Raw genomic sequence first — 16,349 nt, forward strand, 5'->3', positions numbered from 1 at the left:
TAATGATGCATTTGAATCTGTGACTTGTTTACTGATTAGCATTTACCCCAAGTTCTGTGTTTGGAAGAGCATTGGCACCAGACAAAAACAGCTTCCTGTCCACCATGCTCCTAAAAATAATAAGAGATGTCTTTTGCTGTTTATACATCCCTCTGCCCCTTCTTCTTCTTCTTCTGTTGAGGTTTACGGAAGTTGGCATCAAGTGTTGCCTTACCACCATCTGCTGGACTGACCCTTACCAACCTAATCCAGTATTGCCATGGCGTCTGTGAAAATGCGCATGACAGAATCATTTCTGAATGTAGTGCATGTATGAATTGTAAATAGTGAATGAAGAGTAAAGCACTAGCAGTGCTTGAGAGCTTACCCCACTAGTTTACTGGGAACTGTGTGGAAAAGATGCTAGAAAGGCAGATAGATAGATAAAGATAGATAAAACAGAGAAAGGTGGCAGAGACGGAACAGCAGGAAACGGTTCTAATGTGTGAAAATGCCTGCCAGAGAAATTCAATTTGTGACAGTGATTGGCTGTAGAGTGTTGAACCCCCTGAGGAGCTGATGGTCCCACATGAGAGGCAATCTATAGCTCAACCACAGGGTTCGCAATGAGGGGGCAGTGGGTGCTACAGAATAAGGAAAGAGCGGGGTAGAGGAAAGGAGGTTGGAGGTTGTGTAACACATGCCTTGTGGCATCTCCAGAAAGTGTTGGACGGAAGTTGATGGAAGGCGTTCTGTTCTCTTGTTTTAATGTGCATTTACTGGCAAGACACTGTGTGGGCGTTGCAGACTATGATGCTACTACTTCATTTTAACCAAACAAAAGACGTTTAGTGTCAACTTGTCATGTGTAGATTTGTAAATATTTTCAACTCTGTGTGTAAGAGTGTGTGTGTATGTGTGTGGGCAGTGAGCCATTTTCCTTATCTCTGCCAAGGCCCTGGCACCTCTCGTGTCTGCCTGGCTGAAGCAGCCCCAACCCAACAGCATGTGGGAGGTGTTAGTCAACAAAACAAACAACACCCCCATCCTGTCCCCTGTCTAACACCTTGCCTCTCCCCATTAACATAACTGGCAGGGCTGCTTTATAATACTTCTGGTTGAAATCATCACATTAGGCCTGATAGCATTATCCTTCTGCTTGACTGGCCCAGTGCCAGTATAAAGAGGGGACATGGGGAGACGCAGACAAGGTTAATAAAGGCAGATGGGCTGTTGTCTGACTCTTTTACGGGTTGCCTAGGTAAGATTTTTCTCACACTCAGGCAGGAACTCAATCCCTTCTTTCATGGAGATCATCTCAACTGAGAGGGTCAAACACTTTAAAACAGATATCTGAGACTTATTCCTCTCTGTGCTGCCAAACTGCTTGTGTCTTGTCTCTGTCTCATAATAGTATAACAGCTACTTAAAATGCTGTAGATAAGAGAGCACAAATACAGCTATCTGCTGCAGCAGAGTGATGACTGTTTGTTGGATTATTGATAAGTTAATAGCCATCATACATAATGCAGCATTGACAGGAAAACACAACAGTCATGGCAGCAGGGAAAACACAGCTGTCAGGGTGAGAGACAGGTATTTCCAGGGGAAATACAATGCATAGTTTGCTACAGCGCCATGGAAAAGCATAAACTTGAGGGATTAGAGTTATCGCTTTACATCAAGCTTCAGCCCTTAACATGAAATGAGAAATACTGAGTCCTGGAATTTATAGAAAACAGAGGTTTAAGAGCAAGCTGTTCAAAGCTAGTACATAGTATCACCTACTGTGTGTTAAAGGATAATGGCATTCAGAATAGTCTGTGCCATTTACTCGCTATAGGACATGTAACATATAAAATGGAAGCAAATAGTCAGGCGTAATCCCTTCATTGTATGGACTGAATGGGAGTGAGGAAGAGGCAGAGAGGAAAAGCTATTCTATGCATTTTAACTGGAAAAAGCAGAGGAGCAGATGTCACTCTATGACAGTGTGTCTGTGTGTTTATAGACGAGCAGCTACTGGCCACAAAAGCCCACACGCAGAGAGCCTGCTTAATGTAACTCCCTTCACTTTGGCAGCCATGTCGGCTCTGCTGAGACACCGCGTGCAGATATAATAAAATGCATGAGAACAATACATGACAAAGCCCACTAGTGTCTTTACTCCTGTTTTTCTGACATACTGTAAATGTGCAACAATGTAAATAGAAAACAGTCACACTGGTGCTATTTGGTCCACTATAAAGGAACCCTGGTCCGCTTCCTCGGATAGTTCGGTTCGTTTGGAGTGGTGTGAATGCTCAGTCGAACTCCAAAACGGGCAAACCCTGGTCCGCTTGAAAATTGGGGGTCTTGGTTCACTTGGAAGTGAACATTTACAGGTAACTCGTTATAAAATGAAGCATGTATGAAGTGGGTCATGGCATACGTAAATGAATGCTTACGTCTGCACTGACACATACTGTCCTCATGCCCACAGCATCTCATCCCTCTGGTTCTAGATGTCTCTTGTCTCAGGCTCAAAGCAACACTGAAGCTTAATTTGTGCTTGGTTGCTGAAGACTTTCAGCAGTTACCCATTTTCGGTAACACTTTCTATGAAGGTCATGTTTTTAATGCATTATAAGCACATTCATAAGACATTATAATGCAGTTATAATCATGGATGACAGCTTACAACAAGGTCTGTAAAGTATAAGTGATGGGCATACTATGTTATAAGCTTAACATTTTTAATGCATTATACCTACAACGATCATAAAATGATTAGTCTTTATTTTCCAAAACACGCAGCTTCATATTTTAATTAAACTGACAGTAGCACCATCACACCAAACCCATGGTAGAGAGACAAGACCACTGTGCAACAGAGAGTGAAGCAGGGTGTTGCTGAAAATGAGCACATGAGCCAAGCCAAGTTACACCAGGTAAAAAAGGTAAAATAAAAAAATATCTCTCTTTAGAGACCAAAATCAGTGCAATCCCAGTTTAAGGCTTTTTCCACCGCTGAGGAAAGGTTGCAAAACTATCTTTTCACATTTTTGAACAACATCAGAATCAGAATCAGAAATACTTTATGGATCCCCAAAGGGAAACTGTGATTTGTTGCAGTTGCTCCAAAGTAAAAAATAGAGAATTATAAGCAGTAAGAATATATGTAAGAGTATGAAATAGAGGTATGTAAATATGAAGCAATAGAATAAAATAAAATAAAATGTATTAAAATAAAATAAAACAGATTAAAATAAAATAAAATGAAATACAATAAAATTAAATTGAATTAAACAAAATTAAATAAAATCTAATAAAATAAAATAAAACAGATTAAAATAAAATAAAAATGAAATAAAATGAAAATGTGCATCAAAACAAAAACAATAGTAATTAAATAATAAAAATAATACAATGTGCATTATGCTACAGTGTTCAACACTACTACTTATGATATTAAAATATTAATATCTTCATATTACCTCACAATATTATTACCTTACCATATTATTAACATATTCATATTAATATCATTATATTATCTAGTGTCCTTCAGTAACATGAAATTGATGTTTTCTGCCCAGCAAGTGTTCAAATTTGGAAAATAAAGATGGCTTTGATAATCATTGTAATTATTTTTTTGTCTTATACTGTACTTATACCAGCAAATACTGCTCAAAGTCCTCATAATTGTGTTATAGTATCAAACAATTGCTAACAACCTTATACAGTGCTGTCACTTTATTTAAATCTCCCAAAGTCACACCACAGTGTATTATTGATGTTTATGAGACATTATTTCTTTTATAGGAACTATCTGTTATGATGCATTAGAGCAATTCTCTATGTGTCTTTATACTGGCTGAAGTGATGGTAATTATAATGTGATATGTGATGCATGACTCAGATTCTCCCCCCAGACACTGTTGTCATTTGATTTCTTGGTATAAAACATTTTGAATGCTGAACTTATAGTACATTCTGTCCACAACTTATTATACTTTGTAAACTTTTCTGCCCCATTTTCTTAAAAAAAAAAAGATGTTGTGAGACTGTCACTGTTACGTATATATAGATTTTTGTAATGTCACACACAATATCAGGTACTGTTGCGCAGTGTGACTGGATACTTTGTTGGCATGGAAACAACTTGCTATTCTTTAAACAGGGTTGGCAGAAGAAATTGGAAATACATCTTTACTTATATGACTCATCCATACACATTCCCTCCATCTTTAGGTTATTTTGTGCATTTTTCCCCATCGCTTGGTTCACCAATACAGTCCTATTTATCCCTCAATTCCACAGTACACAGTTATCACACCCACTGCGATATCTGTCAGAACACATCAGTGTACAAAATGGGAATTTAAGCGTTTTCTGTGACTCATATAGGAGATGTTATCTTTATAAATATTCTGAAACCTTGGGGTACCTGACTATTACCATGAAAGCAAACATGTCCACAGCCAGATTCTTCATCTTGATCAACGCCTCTATCACTCCGCTATTCACAGCTTCTGCTACCATTGTGCTGATATTTACCTTTGACCCCATTTTTTCCCCTCACAAACAACCTATATTTTTTACCTGGGAGATCAAACACAGATTTTTACTGCTGTTGACGGCTCAGCCCCACTGGAGCACTTGGAGATGCTGTTGATGGATGGGAGAGTATTGGGCAATCACTTTGCCCGCACAGATTTTCCCCAGCCAGTCATTGATTTGAGGCAATGTTCTTGCCTCCACCTGCCTCACTAAACTCCTGGTCACTGCTTCCTAAAGTGGGGTCCAACGAATGTTCTCCATTAGTTCTCCATTTCAGAATTTAGACATTGTTGTTTCGTCTGGGATGGTTTTTGTAATGATGGGTTTTACAAATGACGCTCTAGCAAAGGATCAGTCAGGAAGACGATTCTTTTCATGCTCAGGCTGTAAGTTTTCTTCCTCATCCTGCCATTCACTCCTTGCACGTATGCTCACTCACTATCTCTAGATGTCATTGTTTGGGGCTGTCAATTAAGTCATCAGCTGATTCACAATCAACCAATAGCACACAACACACCATCTCTGTCAGCCTATCATCTACTGCTCCTCAATCAAATATGGTTCTTTATCTACTGTAGTTCTTTCTTGCTGCCGTCGTGCGTGCCCTCCACCTCCCCATCACCACCTAGTCTTTACAGATTCATCAGCCTCATACGCCTCATCAGTCAGCAGCCTCAGAGTCATCAGCCACCACCACCTCTGCCACTGTCAGGACTCCATGGAGGATTTATCTTGTTGCTGCTCATATGTCCCTCGATCACAAAATATCTCCCTCTGGTGTCCAAGTGCCAAAGACTTCTGTTAAATCTTAGTAATCAGCACAAATCATCTGTTAATCTGTACACTCATATTCTGTATTAAATATTATCTTTGCTCCATTCCTCTGTCTCTCCTGATTGAACTATTATTACCAAACAAAAAAAAAAGATTTTCACACTGGTGTCTTCAGGGTATACTTTACTGTTCAACCAGTTTGGTATCAAAACAATGTGGGTAGGATGTGTAAATCAACTGTGGCAAACTTCCCTCCATCTCACCAGCGCCCAGATCTCCCTGCTCATCTCTCAGCTCAAATCTGCGTCATCAGAGATATTTTCACTCAAACTATAGATTGTACTTTTTCACATGCCCACCACCACAGATAGAAGGAGAACAGAAGCAGATCTAGAGAGAGAGCTGCCCCTCTCAGATCAGACTATAAAACGGCACAGTGCTGGTCAAATATGAACAAAGATTCTGTTACTGTTTCTCACCTACAATGTTTTCAGAAATACATTTTAGCCTACGGTTTGACTGTTCAAGGAAGTTTGTCACCAGCCTGCAGCCATATTGTTTCCTGTGGCAAAAAGGGCCAGACATCACCTACCAGCAGAAGCGTTTATTGGTCCAGTGCAGCACGATACATTCTGGTAGCTGTAGGTTTTCTACCTCTTGAACGAAAGCAAATGCCTCAGCCTATTTCTGTTTTCTCTAGTCATATAGCGCCAATTCAAATAAGGTACTTGCATTAAAATTGTGGATTCTTGACATGAAACACTGGAAACTTCTGCTGTAACATAGCCAAACCCCTGAGCAACTGATAAAGTATATAGCACAAGAGCACCATCCATCCATCCATTAACAGTCACTACTCAAAGCTGCTCAAAGCCTCTAGTCACTTACATTTCATTACCGACTGCTTTCAGTCCTTGTAATTCTGGTAAATGTGTTCAATTTGGAAGAAATTAAGCATTTGAAACTGTGTTCCCTGGTGTGAAACTGAGAAAGAGAGATGTCAAAGGACACCAGTTTCGGAGACTGTGCCGGGTGGTTCGGGGCACAGACTGAAAGGCCCTGTGGTGCATGAAGAGTGCTTTCACTTTATGAAAGAGCACAATAAGGCCACTTGTGTAGGAAGCTTGAAATCCCAGCATCTACTGAGGCAATACTGGAGTGACTGGTATTGATCGCACCACCCACAAAATGCCTGCTGATATATTAGAGTAGTTTTGTGAGACAAGACTAAAATATTAATACTCAGCCAACACTTACTGGCTTCTGTTTTACCCTAAATTAATTCTCCATAAAAATACACGTCTTTGCACCTTCAAACAGGCCTCTCTAATATTAAATTTTGTCCTCTGGCACTTTGACACTTCTGCTAGCAGGATAATGGGGACTGTTTGCACCAAAAGATGTCAGTTGAGCGAGTGTTATCACAGCTCCCTGCTGTACGATCCAGCTGGAGTTACCTCACTGCCATAAAGACAACTGTAAAATTTGCCAGAAGTAGTGCCCTACTGAGATCAGGGCTGTGCTGAAGAGCTCTGTGTTCAGCAGTAACAGGTATATTATGGCCAGCGTCTATCTAAAGAGAAAATGGAAGAATCGGTGTGAGCCACTTCTGAAATACCACGCTATTTATATGTAAATTCAGTTGAACCAATGCACTTTATGCTATAGCAAGCTGTGCTGATGCTGCCCGAATCCACAGCATGTGATTATTTTGAAGACAGATAATGCCAACATCAGATTTGTAAGACTGGGAGTTACTTTACCTGCCTTAGGCCATCCTTGCTGTTCTGCATGATCCGCAGGGCGTAGTTAGACCTCTGACCTTTGCTGTTGAATTCAATGTGGCCTGTTAGACCTTCCAATTCTACCTATCCAACACAGAGACAGCAACACGTTAAAAGACGCACAGAGAAATACTGCCTGCCTCCCTCTGAGCAGCACCTATTATGGATACAACTGTAGGCTACATTAGCACCACTGGCTCAGTATCAGCTTTTTGAAATATGTCAAATTTAGAATAATAATATGAAGACAAGGCTGTAATATCTTCAATTTACCGCAAAAAAGACGAGCCATTAGTCTATTTGAGGGGGAAAGACAAACAGTCTGATATCGAACACATGCCACATTTGAGTATTTCGATAGCCCAATCACTTACAGCCATTTCTCTCTAATAGGATAACACATTTTATTCACTGACAGCTCATCTTTATCTCCCCTCCTCTATTGTCTCTCAGTATAATGTAGAGGTGAGATAAACTGACCTAGTGGATCCGGGAGCATATCTTTAAAGACGATGAGAGCACAGACTACACATTATTATCGACTGTCAGCGAAAATATCTGGGCTCTAAAATAACCAATTAATATGCAACATAAGTGAAGCAATAACGAAGATCTCAATGAGCCTGGCTATCTGACATTGTCTAATTAAGGTTATTTCCTGCCCTTCTTGTTGGTGCAAGGGAGAGAGTCCAAAAACAGAATAAGAAACGCACAAAAACATGAAAGATCTTCCATTTGAATAGTAATAAAAATAGTTAAACATTTTGGGAAATATGATTTATTCTTAAAGTCAGATGTAAAGATTCTTTCTGTGATTTATGTGCAGTAAGTATGAAGCAACTGTTTAGTTTAGCTTAGCTTAGCATAAAGATGGGAAATGAGGAAGAAGAAGAAGATATACTTTATCAATCCCCGAGGGGAAATTCCATCCACTCTGTTGTCATGTACACACAAAGGCCTGAAATACACACACGTGCACAAACAGGACCTTTACATGCATCAAATTAAGAGATGTCAAAACGAGGGGGCCTACCCCGAGCAGTATGGGGTTCAGTGCCTTGTTCAAGGGCATCTTGGCAGTGCCCAGGAGACAAACTGCCCGCTCTCCAGCTCCCAGTCCACGCTCCATGCTTGTCCGTATGGGGACTTCAGCCAGGTCCCTGTGGACTGAGCTACTGCCGCCCCCCAACAGGGAGAAACAGCTAGCCTGGCTCTATCTCAAGATAACAAACTCCACCTAACATGATTTCCACAGCTCACTTATTAACACATTATATCATGTTCCTTGTGGTTTTACTGGGGGTTATGTGCCAGGCTGTGTTTTGGCAAGGCACAGTGAGTTCTTCAAGTCTCTGCTGGTGACTGGCAATCTCACAGTCACAAGATCAGGAGGTCACTGTGCCTGGCCAAGAAACCCCTTTTTGTACAGATTAAACAAATGAAAATAATATGTTAATTTCATGTTTTTGTATAATTGCTTGGTTTGAAAATCTAAATTGGTCCAATAAGAATAGGCGTGGAAGTCTTGTCCAAATGGCTAGTAAGATTTCAGGGAGAAGCCAGGCCAAGCTTTGGATACTTATAACTCTAAGGGCTAATTGGACTGCCAGGCCCTGGATTAGTTTAAGCTATTGCCCTCCTGACGTTGTTTCAGGGCACCCATTTGGAGAAACAATTCCTTAATCCCAAGTGTTATGGATATACTTAATAGCAAATAGCATTCTGGCTGTATGCTCGCTCTTCCTCTGCACACTTGCACTTTGCACTTTTGTACAAGTGCATCTTACTTCAGCTCTGTTGATTCTTTGTGATGATGTGTGGTTGATGATCTCCTTTGTATTCTGCTTTATGTTTTTACATGAGCCCTTGCTACAACACAAATTTCCCCTTGAACCTTAATTTGTGAGCTTTAGAGGCATTCGACTAACCTTTCCTAGCACTTCCAGCCTTTATGCTAAGCTAACTAGCTGCTGGCACTAGCTTTGGCATACAGATAGGCTGTGTATTATGTTTTCGCGTGTCTTTGTTGATCCAGTGTCTCACTTACTCTGCTCCTGCTGTACTTTCCACATGTTACTGGGATATTTTAGAGCTTAGATATTTTCACCAGCAGCAGAAAATACTGTGAACAAGATATAACACAATAATTAGTGAGCATTAAGAGTCCTTGTAGGTGGATTTTATTAGCTTTAGACTGAGCCGGGCTAGTTTTTTTCCCCCTCCTCCAGTCTTTATGCTAAGCTAAGATAAACAACTCTTGGCTGCAGCTTAATATTTACCACACAGACAAGAGGGTGGAATCGACATTCTCATCTAACTCAAGAACATTTCCCACAATGTCAAACTACTCCTTTCAGGCGAGCAGTGATCCGTCCTTTCGTCTTATTCTCATGATGTCCAGCAGAGGCAATCTTACCATCCTCAGGTAATTCATGAGGCTGGTGCCATGCTCCCAGATCTTGGAGGACTTGCAGGAGAGCTGCGTGGCGCCAACATTCTGGCTACGGTTCAACTCCTGGACCGCCGCCACCACCGCGTATACCGCATCAAAGAGCAGAGCCGAGGAGAGCTGCAGAGGGAGGGAAGAAGGTGAAAACATTATGCATTCACACCCCAACATACACACACACACACACACACAGCTGCAAAAGCACACAAACAGCAAGTGTAACATGTCAGTGGTTAGCAGTCAGTGAGGGGTTAACCCATCCCTGGAGTGGCAGTGAGATTATTCCATTAGATCATTAGAAAGACTCTGATCTGCTGACAGCGTTGAAAACCATCTCTCCCTCTCTCTCCGTCTCTCAGAGAGACGCTGTCCTTCCTACTCTTATCCCCAATGAAGCTGGCACACCCTGACCATTCCAATTACCGCCTGCTTCTCTCAGCGAAGGCCAAAAAACAGTGGGAGAGGCAGCTTTCCCTCTCATCACCCCTGTACCAACAGCCTCCTCGTCACTACCTCTGCATCCTGCTATGTACATTTGATTAAAATGCACGATGCCCCGCATTAGACTTTAGGGGAGAGTCTGAGATTCAGTGCGGTACATCTGTGTAATTGCAGTAGAGTTAAAATGGCCCTGATGTTTGCTGGATATTGATACAGGGAGGAATTGTGATGCACAGTAAATTTTGGAGACCAAAGAGAACTACAATAGGCCATTAAACTGCAAACCTGTGATGTATTACAACCTTGAATTGGCGAACATAATTGGTGGATTGCACATTAAGAGCAATATGGTGTACACAAACAGCCTGTGAAGACATTACGACCACGAGGCGAAGCATTTTAGGTTTGACATATGGGAATAATGTCTTGGTGGTTGTTAAGTCAGCATTAAAAAGCAAATGTGCAAAGTGTTACGGTGTTTCTGATGATATTACACTTGTATCTAATGATTTCTGTGATGTGAGACTAATAATGCTGTGACATTTACTCATCTTCGTTTCATTTTGGCAGTCTGTCTTTGCTCGCATCTATCACTCTGTGTGGCGTACAGAGCAGGTGGATCAGAGTCAATATTACATAGCTTGTACAAAAGGTAAATTTTGTTCTTGTCACAGGTCCGTCTGCATGAACACAGATACGAGATTTTTGAAAACTGATATTTTTCTCTATATTTTGATCTCTCGTCCACACAAACAGTTCTAATGCCTTCTAAGGTGCATATTTTTCAAAACTCTCTTTACTATGAATGCATGTGGACGTGTGAAACAGAGCATTTGGAAAACAATGACATCATCTCCTCAATTCAAGCATGTCCATTTTTGCTTTCTGTGATGAATATGAGCCTGAAGCAACAACAACAACTGCGGACTACATGTTTGCTTGGTCTTATAACCAGCCAACTCTACACCTAAACCTAGTGCTGCTGCGCCACTTCATGGATGAAAGGAGGCATCTGCTGCACCCAGTGTCATTTAGTCCACCTCAGCATCTGTAGTTCAAAGTCCACCAGAAATGACAGTTTTGGATCACCAGGCTTGAGACTTTTACGATTAAACGAGATTTGGAGTTAGCAAGGTAACTTCAGCGTTAACTCTCGGTTTTCAGTACTATGAAACTGGTTCTCTTTTTACCGGGATGAATCACCATAGTAACTCATACTGAACAGCTAACCTGCTCCGGAGCAAGTTAACTTCAGGGTATTGGATCACAGCCTGTCAACACCCTGACCTCTGACCAGTCAGATCACTGAAGAAAAAAGTATCCATTTACGAAAGTCCAAAGTCTCATGTAAAAAAAGAGCAACCTATATATTGTTAGAGGTCAGTAGAACCTCTTTAACATGAACATGCTCGTGGCTGCACAGGAAAACCCAGAGTTGACTGAACTAGTTGATAACCAGCTTTGTAGTACAGGTTATCCCGACGACCAATGTTAGGGTTAGTCAAACCAGATAAAGAAAAGATATCCTGGGTAAGTTGATCTGGCTTCGTAGTACAGGCCTCAGGTCAAACAAGCAAATGGTGGGACTATTTGAGAATGGGATTGTTGTCAATGAGGAGTGGAGGGAAAACTTTCCCATGTTCCCAGAATCACTTGTAACTTTGAGTGAGGCCCTTTGACTGTGTATCAAACAGAAATCAACAGTGCTGAGATTTCCAGTATGCTTTTTGAGAAAGGTAATGCTAGTACCTAACTACCTTTGTGATGAGGGGATGTAGGAGACAGCTAACGCCAGTGAGTGTCTGATGGGTTTTTTTTGCATTCTAGTGTGTACAGAGAAATTTTGACTTAAGGTCGCACGGACAGATTTTTTTTCTTTTAAAAAGAGGAGGCAAATATCAGTTTCTAAAATATCTGTGAACTTGTAGACAGGGCCTTAGAATAAAGACAGGATCACACATCTGCTGGTATCGGCCACATTGTTGAAATCAGTGTTTTTTACACAGCATTCTCTCAGCGGCTGATACGCAGAATTACAGTGACATGTACTGAATAGAACCAGATAAGAAAGCACATCACAAAGTTTTACATGCTTCAAGAGGTCTAAAAAAAACCTGGAAATATTCAGAGGAATTGTGGTCTTCACTCGGCATAGCAGCTCTTCTTTCAGAGGTGTGCTCTGTTTGCCAACATGAGCTGCTTTCATTATTTCAGGCCTGTTTAACAAAAATGAATACTGTATCTTCCCTCCTTTGGTTTTGTTTGATGTTCTCTAACATGAACAGTCATGTCTGTTCCAACTGATATTTCAGTCTCATAAAGATTCCCAAAATTGCATGATTATTATAGGCAATATAATTTTTCCTAAAATAATTTGTCTCCTATGAACCCACACTCCTAAAATGCACTGCATTTTCTGATAAGGACTTTTATGATCAGTTGGCAGGGTGCACGTCTTTGTCTTGGAATGCGCTGAATGTCAAGGCTCTACACATGTAAAGAGGTCACTTGTATGCATTTGTTGTAGGTGTGAACCCCACAGCTACATTTCCTCCAGACCTAATTACTGTTAATGAAAAGACAGCATATTATCTATGTGCATGTTTAAATGAGTTAATCACTTTCTTGCTCTGCCTTCATCAGCCTTTATTCTCTCTAGTTATTAGCTAATTAGTCACAAGTCCTAATTGCCGCAGGCTCAAAAGTATCCGAGTGACCTGCTGTGTGCAAAACACAAGATTTTTTTTCATGCTGTGTTTTTACTATTCTTAACCTGTTTCACCACCCGGCTTGTTGGAGGTAGAAGTGGGTGATGGGTGCGCGTTAGTTTGTTTTTTCTACCTTCTCTAAACTTCAAACAGAGACCAAGGGATTCATTCATTAACTTCCTTTACTGAATTTCTGTTTCCTAATGAAGCCCTTAAGAAAATTTGCAAACACTGTTTTTTTTTTGTTCTATTTTTTGCACTCAGATGTCTTGTTCTTGTAGGTTCTTGCTGTATTTTTAAGCAGTAATTTCTATTTATTCATCACATGCTTTGAAAACAATAAGACAAGAACATTTTTTATTTTAATCACTTTGAAGAAATTGGGCTGAAATACACAGAAAATGTTACCTTCTGACTGTTTCATTCACTAATCACTTTCCTCTACTGCTATTGATATTATTTTAGTATAAAACATAAAGATAAACACAATTATACTACAAGCTTGGTTGGTTTCAAAACTAATAAATGAACTAAAAGACTTTAACATTAATGGTATTGATGATTGCTTGGCCAGCTGCTCCCGCAAACCCAGCCCGGGATAAACAGATGAAAATGGATGGATGATATTAATGGTTTAATATTGATTTCTATATACAGTAATTGTATGTGTGAAAGGTTCAGTATGTAGGATTTAGGGTGATATACTGGCAGAAATAGCGTATAATAAGTATCTTTCCTTTAGTGTATAATCACCTGGAAACACATTGACAGACTTATACTGTGTAATTAGTCTCGCATCTATTATTATACAATTATACTCTGTCATATATTTTTATATATATATACATATATATGCTTATATCACTTGCTTCTGACTCTTGAGCGGCTGTAACGTGTGAATTATCCCAGTTAGCAGCCCCCCTGTGACAAGCTGTTTCAAAAAAACACGTATTTTTTTAAAATGTCAAACAGCTTTATTCAGTGTTTCTACTGGTTTAAATCACAGGGTCTGTTTGTTTTGAGAGGAAGAGACCTCTGTGGATAATTTGGCTCCCAGTAAAAACCTCCTGAAGGTCTGGATCTTAAGTTCTCAGGGATTAAAGGTGAGTGCACATTAACGGGTGCTGGGCTAGCAGCCCATCTCTGACAAGCTGAACATCATCAGAGAAGCACTGAAACTGCTTTGTTCAGGGTTTTAATCACCTGGTTTTGGAGAGGAAGAGACCTCTGTGGCTAATTTGGCTTCTGGTAAAAACCTCCTGAACAAAGAACACTGATAGAATTCTAACCAAGAGTTCATGCTTGGTCTCTTTTAAGAGACAGTAAATTCCACTACATGTAAGAGATAATACTCTAAGATTGTTTTTACTGGACTCCGAGAGCAGGAATTCAATCTAATAGCTGCTGAAGTTCTTCTTGTTACTCTCAGTTGCCGTTTTTATGAGTGACACTTGTGGACAAATGGGCGAAGGAGCCTTGAGAGGCATTACTGGGGAGTGAGATAATACTCATAAAATTTAGTCTCATAAACGAGCGCCTATTTATGAATAGGTGACACTCATCATGTTTATGCAGGTCATTTACAACATTTTATTTGCTGAATCTGACATCCAAAACTCAGATAAGCCAATCTCATAAAATAAGCATGAGTGTTATGCTGACAATACAAAATGTTTAAGCACCAGGGCCAAATTTTCTGTCTAGAGTGGTTGGCTCAAATGTAGAAAAGCAGTTAAGCCAGTATGAGACAAATTATCTTCATTTAAAGTTTCTTAAAAAACAAACCTGCAATAGTCTTCAGTCATTGGCGTGTAAACAGTAGCTGTGTGATTTGAGGCTATTTTGAAGTCATTCAAATATGCAGAGCGAGGTACGTTAAATGTTGAGCTGCAGACAATGTTTAGATGAGAACAGTGGACGATTTAAGGGGGGATGCAGTGAAGGTAAGCCGCTCTTTTGCTTTGCATTTCCTCTGAAGCAAATTTAACAAGGAGGATGCCATTATAAATGTAATAAGGAAGGTGGCAAACGGTGCTAATGAGCTGTCTGGAAAACAACAACTGCCTACAGCTACACCTGCAATTACAACAGTTAACTGGATAAATGTCATCCCTGTATATTTCCGAGGCATTTTTGTGACTAAGTGACTTCTGTGTTTTAGTGGGTGAGTTTGAGATACAGCAGAGTAATGCCTCGGAAGACCCTGTTTGGATTTGGGTGAGGAAATAGATAAAAAGGGTTCATCCATTATTCCTACAAGGGTTACTTTAGTCCTCTGTGTGTGTGTGTGACATCATGTGTATGGACTTACTGGGGTGCCAGCGAAGGGTGCATGGTCACAGTTCTCTTGCCAGGAGCGGTTGAGGCTTAGCACAAAATCCTGGAAGAAGGGATGAGTGTTGTTGAAGACTGAAAAACCGACTATGTTGACTCGTTGGTCGACCACGTCGTCCAGTCGGAGTAAAGAGAATTCCTGCGGGGCAGAATGAGACAGAGGCAGGCAGAGATTAGTGAATGCAGCTGATTTAGATAGGAGCTGTCATATTCCGCCATGATCTGCTGTAATCCACTTTAAATAACACCAAATTATACATCGAATCACTGTCAAGGTAAGAGGGTGTGTGTTAATCAAATATGTTTACATCCGATTTAATCCGCTTCACTTAGTTTTCATCAACTCCCATTATTCCGGCTGATTGACATAAGAAAGCTGCAGCAATTTGTTTATTCCTGCCATTTAGCTATGCATCGCTGCACAGAATCATGCATTTCGCACTGGCCATATGCTGCTCCTGACACACAGGTCATTGTAGGAATATTGGATTGCGACGCTAAGGGGCTGAAATAAGAGAGAGGCGGACAGACAGAGCCTGAGACAGGACACTGAGACTGATAGATAATTGCGATAGTGAGACAGAAATCCATGGCATATTGAAATGCTCCAGGTTAGGAGGAGAAAAAAAAAATACAGGTATTTGTTATTTGGCTCTTTTGCTCCAGGGACAAGCTGTTTTTTCTCTGCCTGGGGAACAGCAGACAGGGGACAGGCGGGGATAGAGATGAGGAAGAGTAGGAAGAGGAGGAGGGGTGGTGTGAGTGAGTGGGGATGGACGTTTCCTGAAGGTTAATAGAGGTGTCAGAACCTAGTACCCCCTCAGGTGGCAGCCTTCCCCTGGCAGCCTGTTTTTCCATCCAGCTTATGACAGCCGGACCAAGCCCGGTCTACCTGTCTGTCACCAAGGCCAGAGACGATGAAGATAACAGGGGTTGGAGGGGATGGTGAGGAAGAAAATAAAAAGGCGTGGTGTGGGAGGAAAGAGGTGTCAGGTGACAGTGGGGTGTTGTAAGACCACTCGGCAGAGAGCATGGGGAGAACAAATGGGACAATGCATACATGCGAGTATGTCAGTTCCAATGGTAAACAGGTTGGAAAGACAAGTAGAAGAGAAGATAGAGGTGTATATCACCAAGATTGGTCGGAAAGCAATTATTATTCAATTGAAAACAATGATCAAAGATGCCAACTGCTCGCTTCAGACCTCCTGCCATGCAGAAACCCGCCGTGTGTGGTACCAGCCTCAAGGATTAGGCCAAAATCTTATTTTTAAAAACAACCCAAAACACATTTTTCACTCAGCCAAAGGGAAACCTTAACTGTCTCCTGCAGATATC

General features: G+C 40.8%; 1 protein-coding gene across 1 annotated transcript in view; it reads right to left on the minus strand.

The window, feature by feature from the left end:
• LOC126401207 (glutamate receptor ionotropic, kainate 4-like) overlaps nt 1–16,349 on the minus strand; it is a 432,132-nt gene that overhangs the window by 75,862 nt on the left and 339,921 nt on the right. Inside the window, exons 9-11 of the mRNA XM_050062325.1 lie at nt 14,989–15,150; nt 9,496–9,648; nt 7,059–7,163 (exon numbers count right to left, since the gene is read on the minus strand). Of these exons, the coding sequence (XP_049918282.1) occupies nt 7,059–7,163; nt 9,496–9,648; nt 14,989–15,150 (420 nt within the window). The remainder of the gene's footprint in view (nt 1–7,058; nt 7,164–9,495; nt 9,649–14,988; nt 15,151–16,349) is intronic.

This window comes from Epinephelus moara, chromosome 2, assembly GCF_006386435.1.
Source record: "Epinephelus moara isolate mb chromosome 2, YSFRI_EMoa_1.0, whole genome shotgun sequence".
Classification (NCBI taxonomy): domain Eukaryota; kingdom Metazoa; phylum Chordata; class Actinopteri; order Perciformes; family Serranidae; genus Epinephelus; species Epinephelus moara.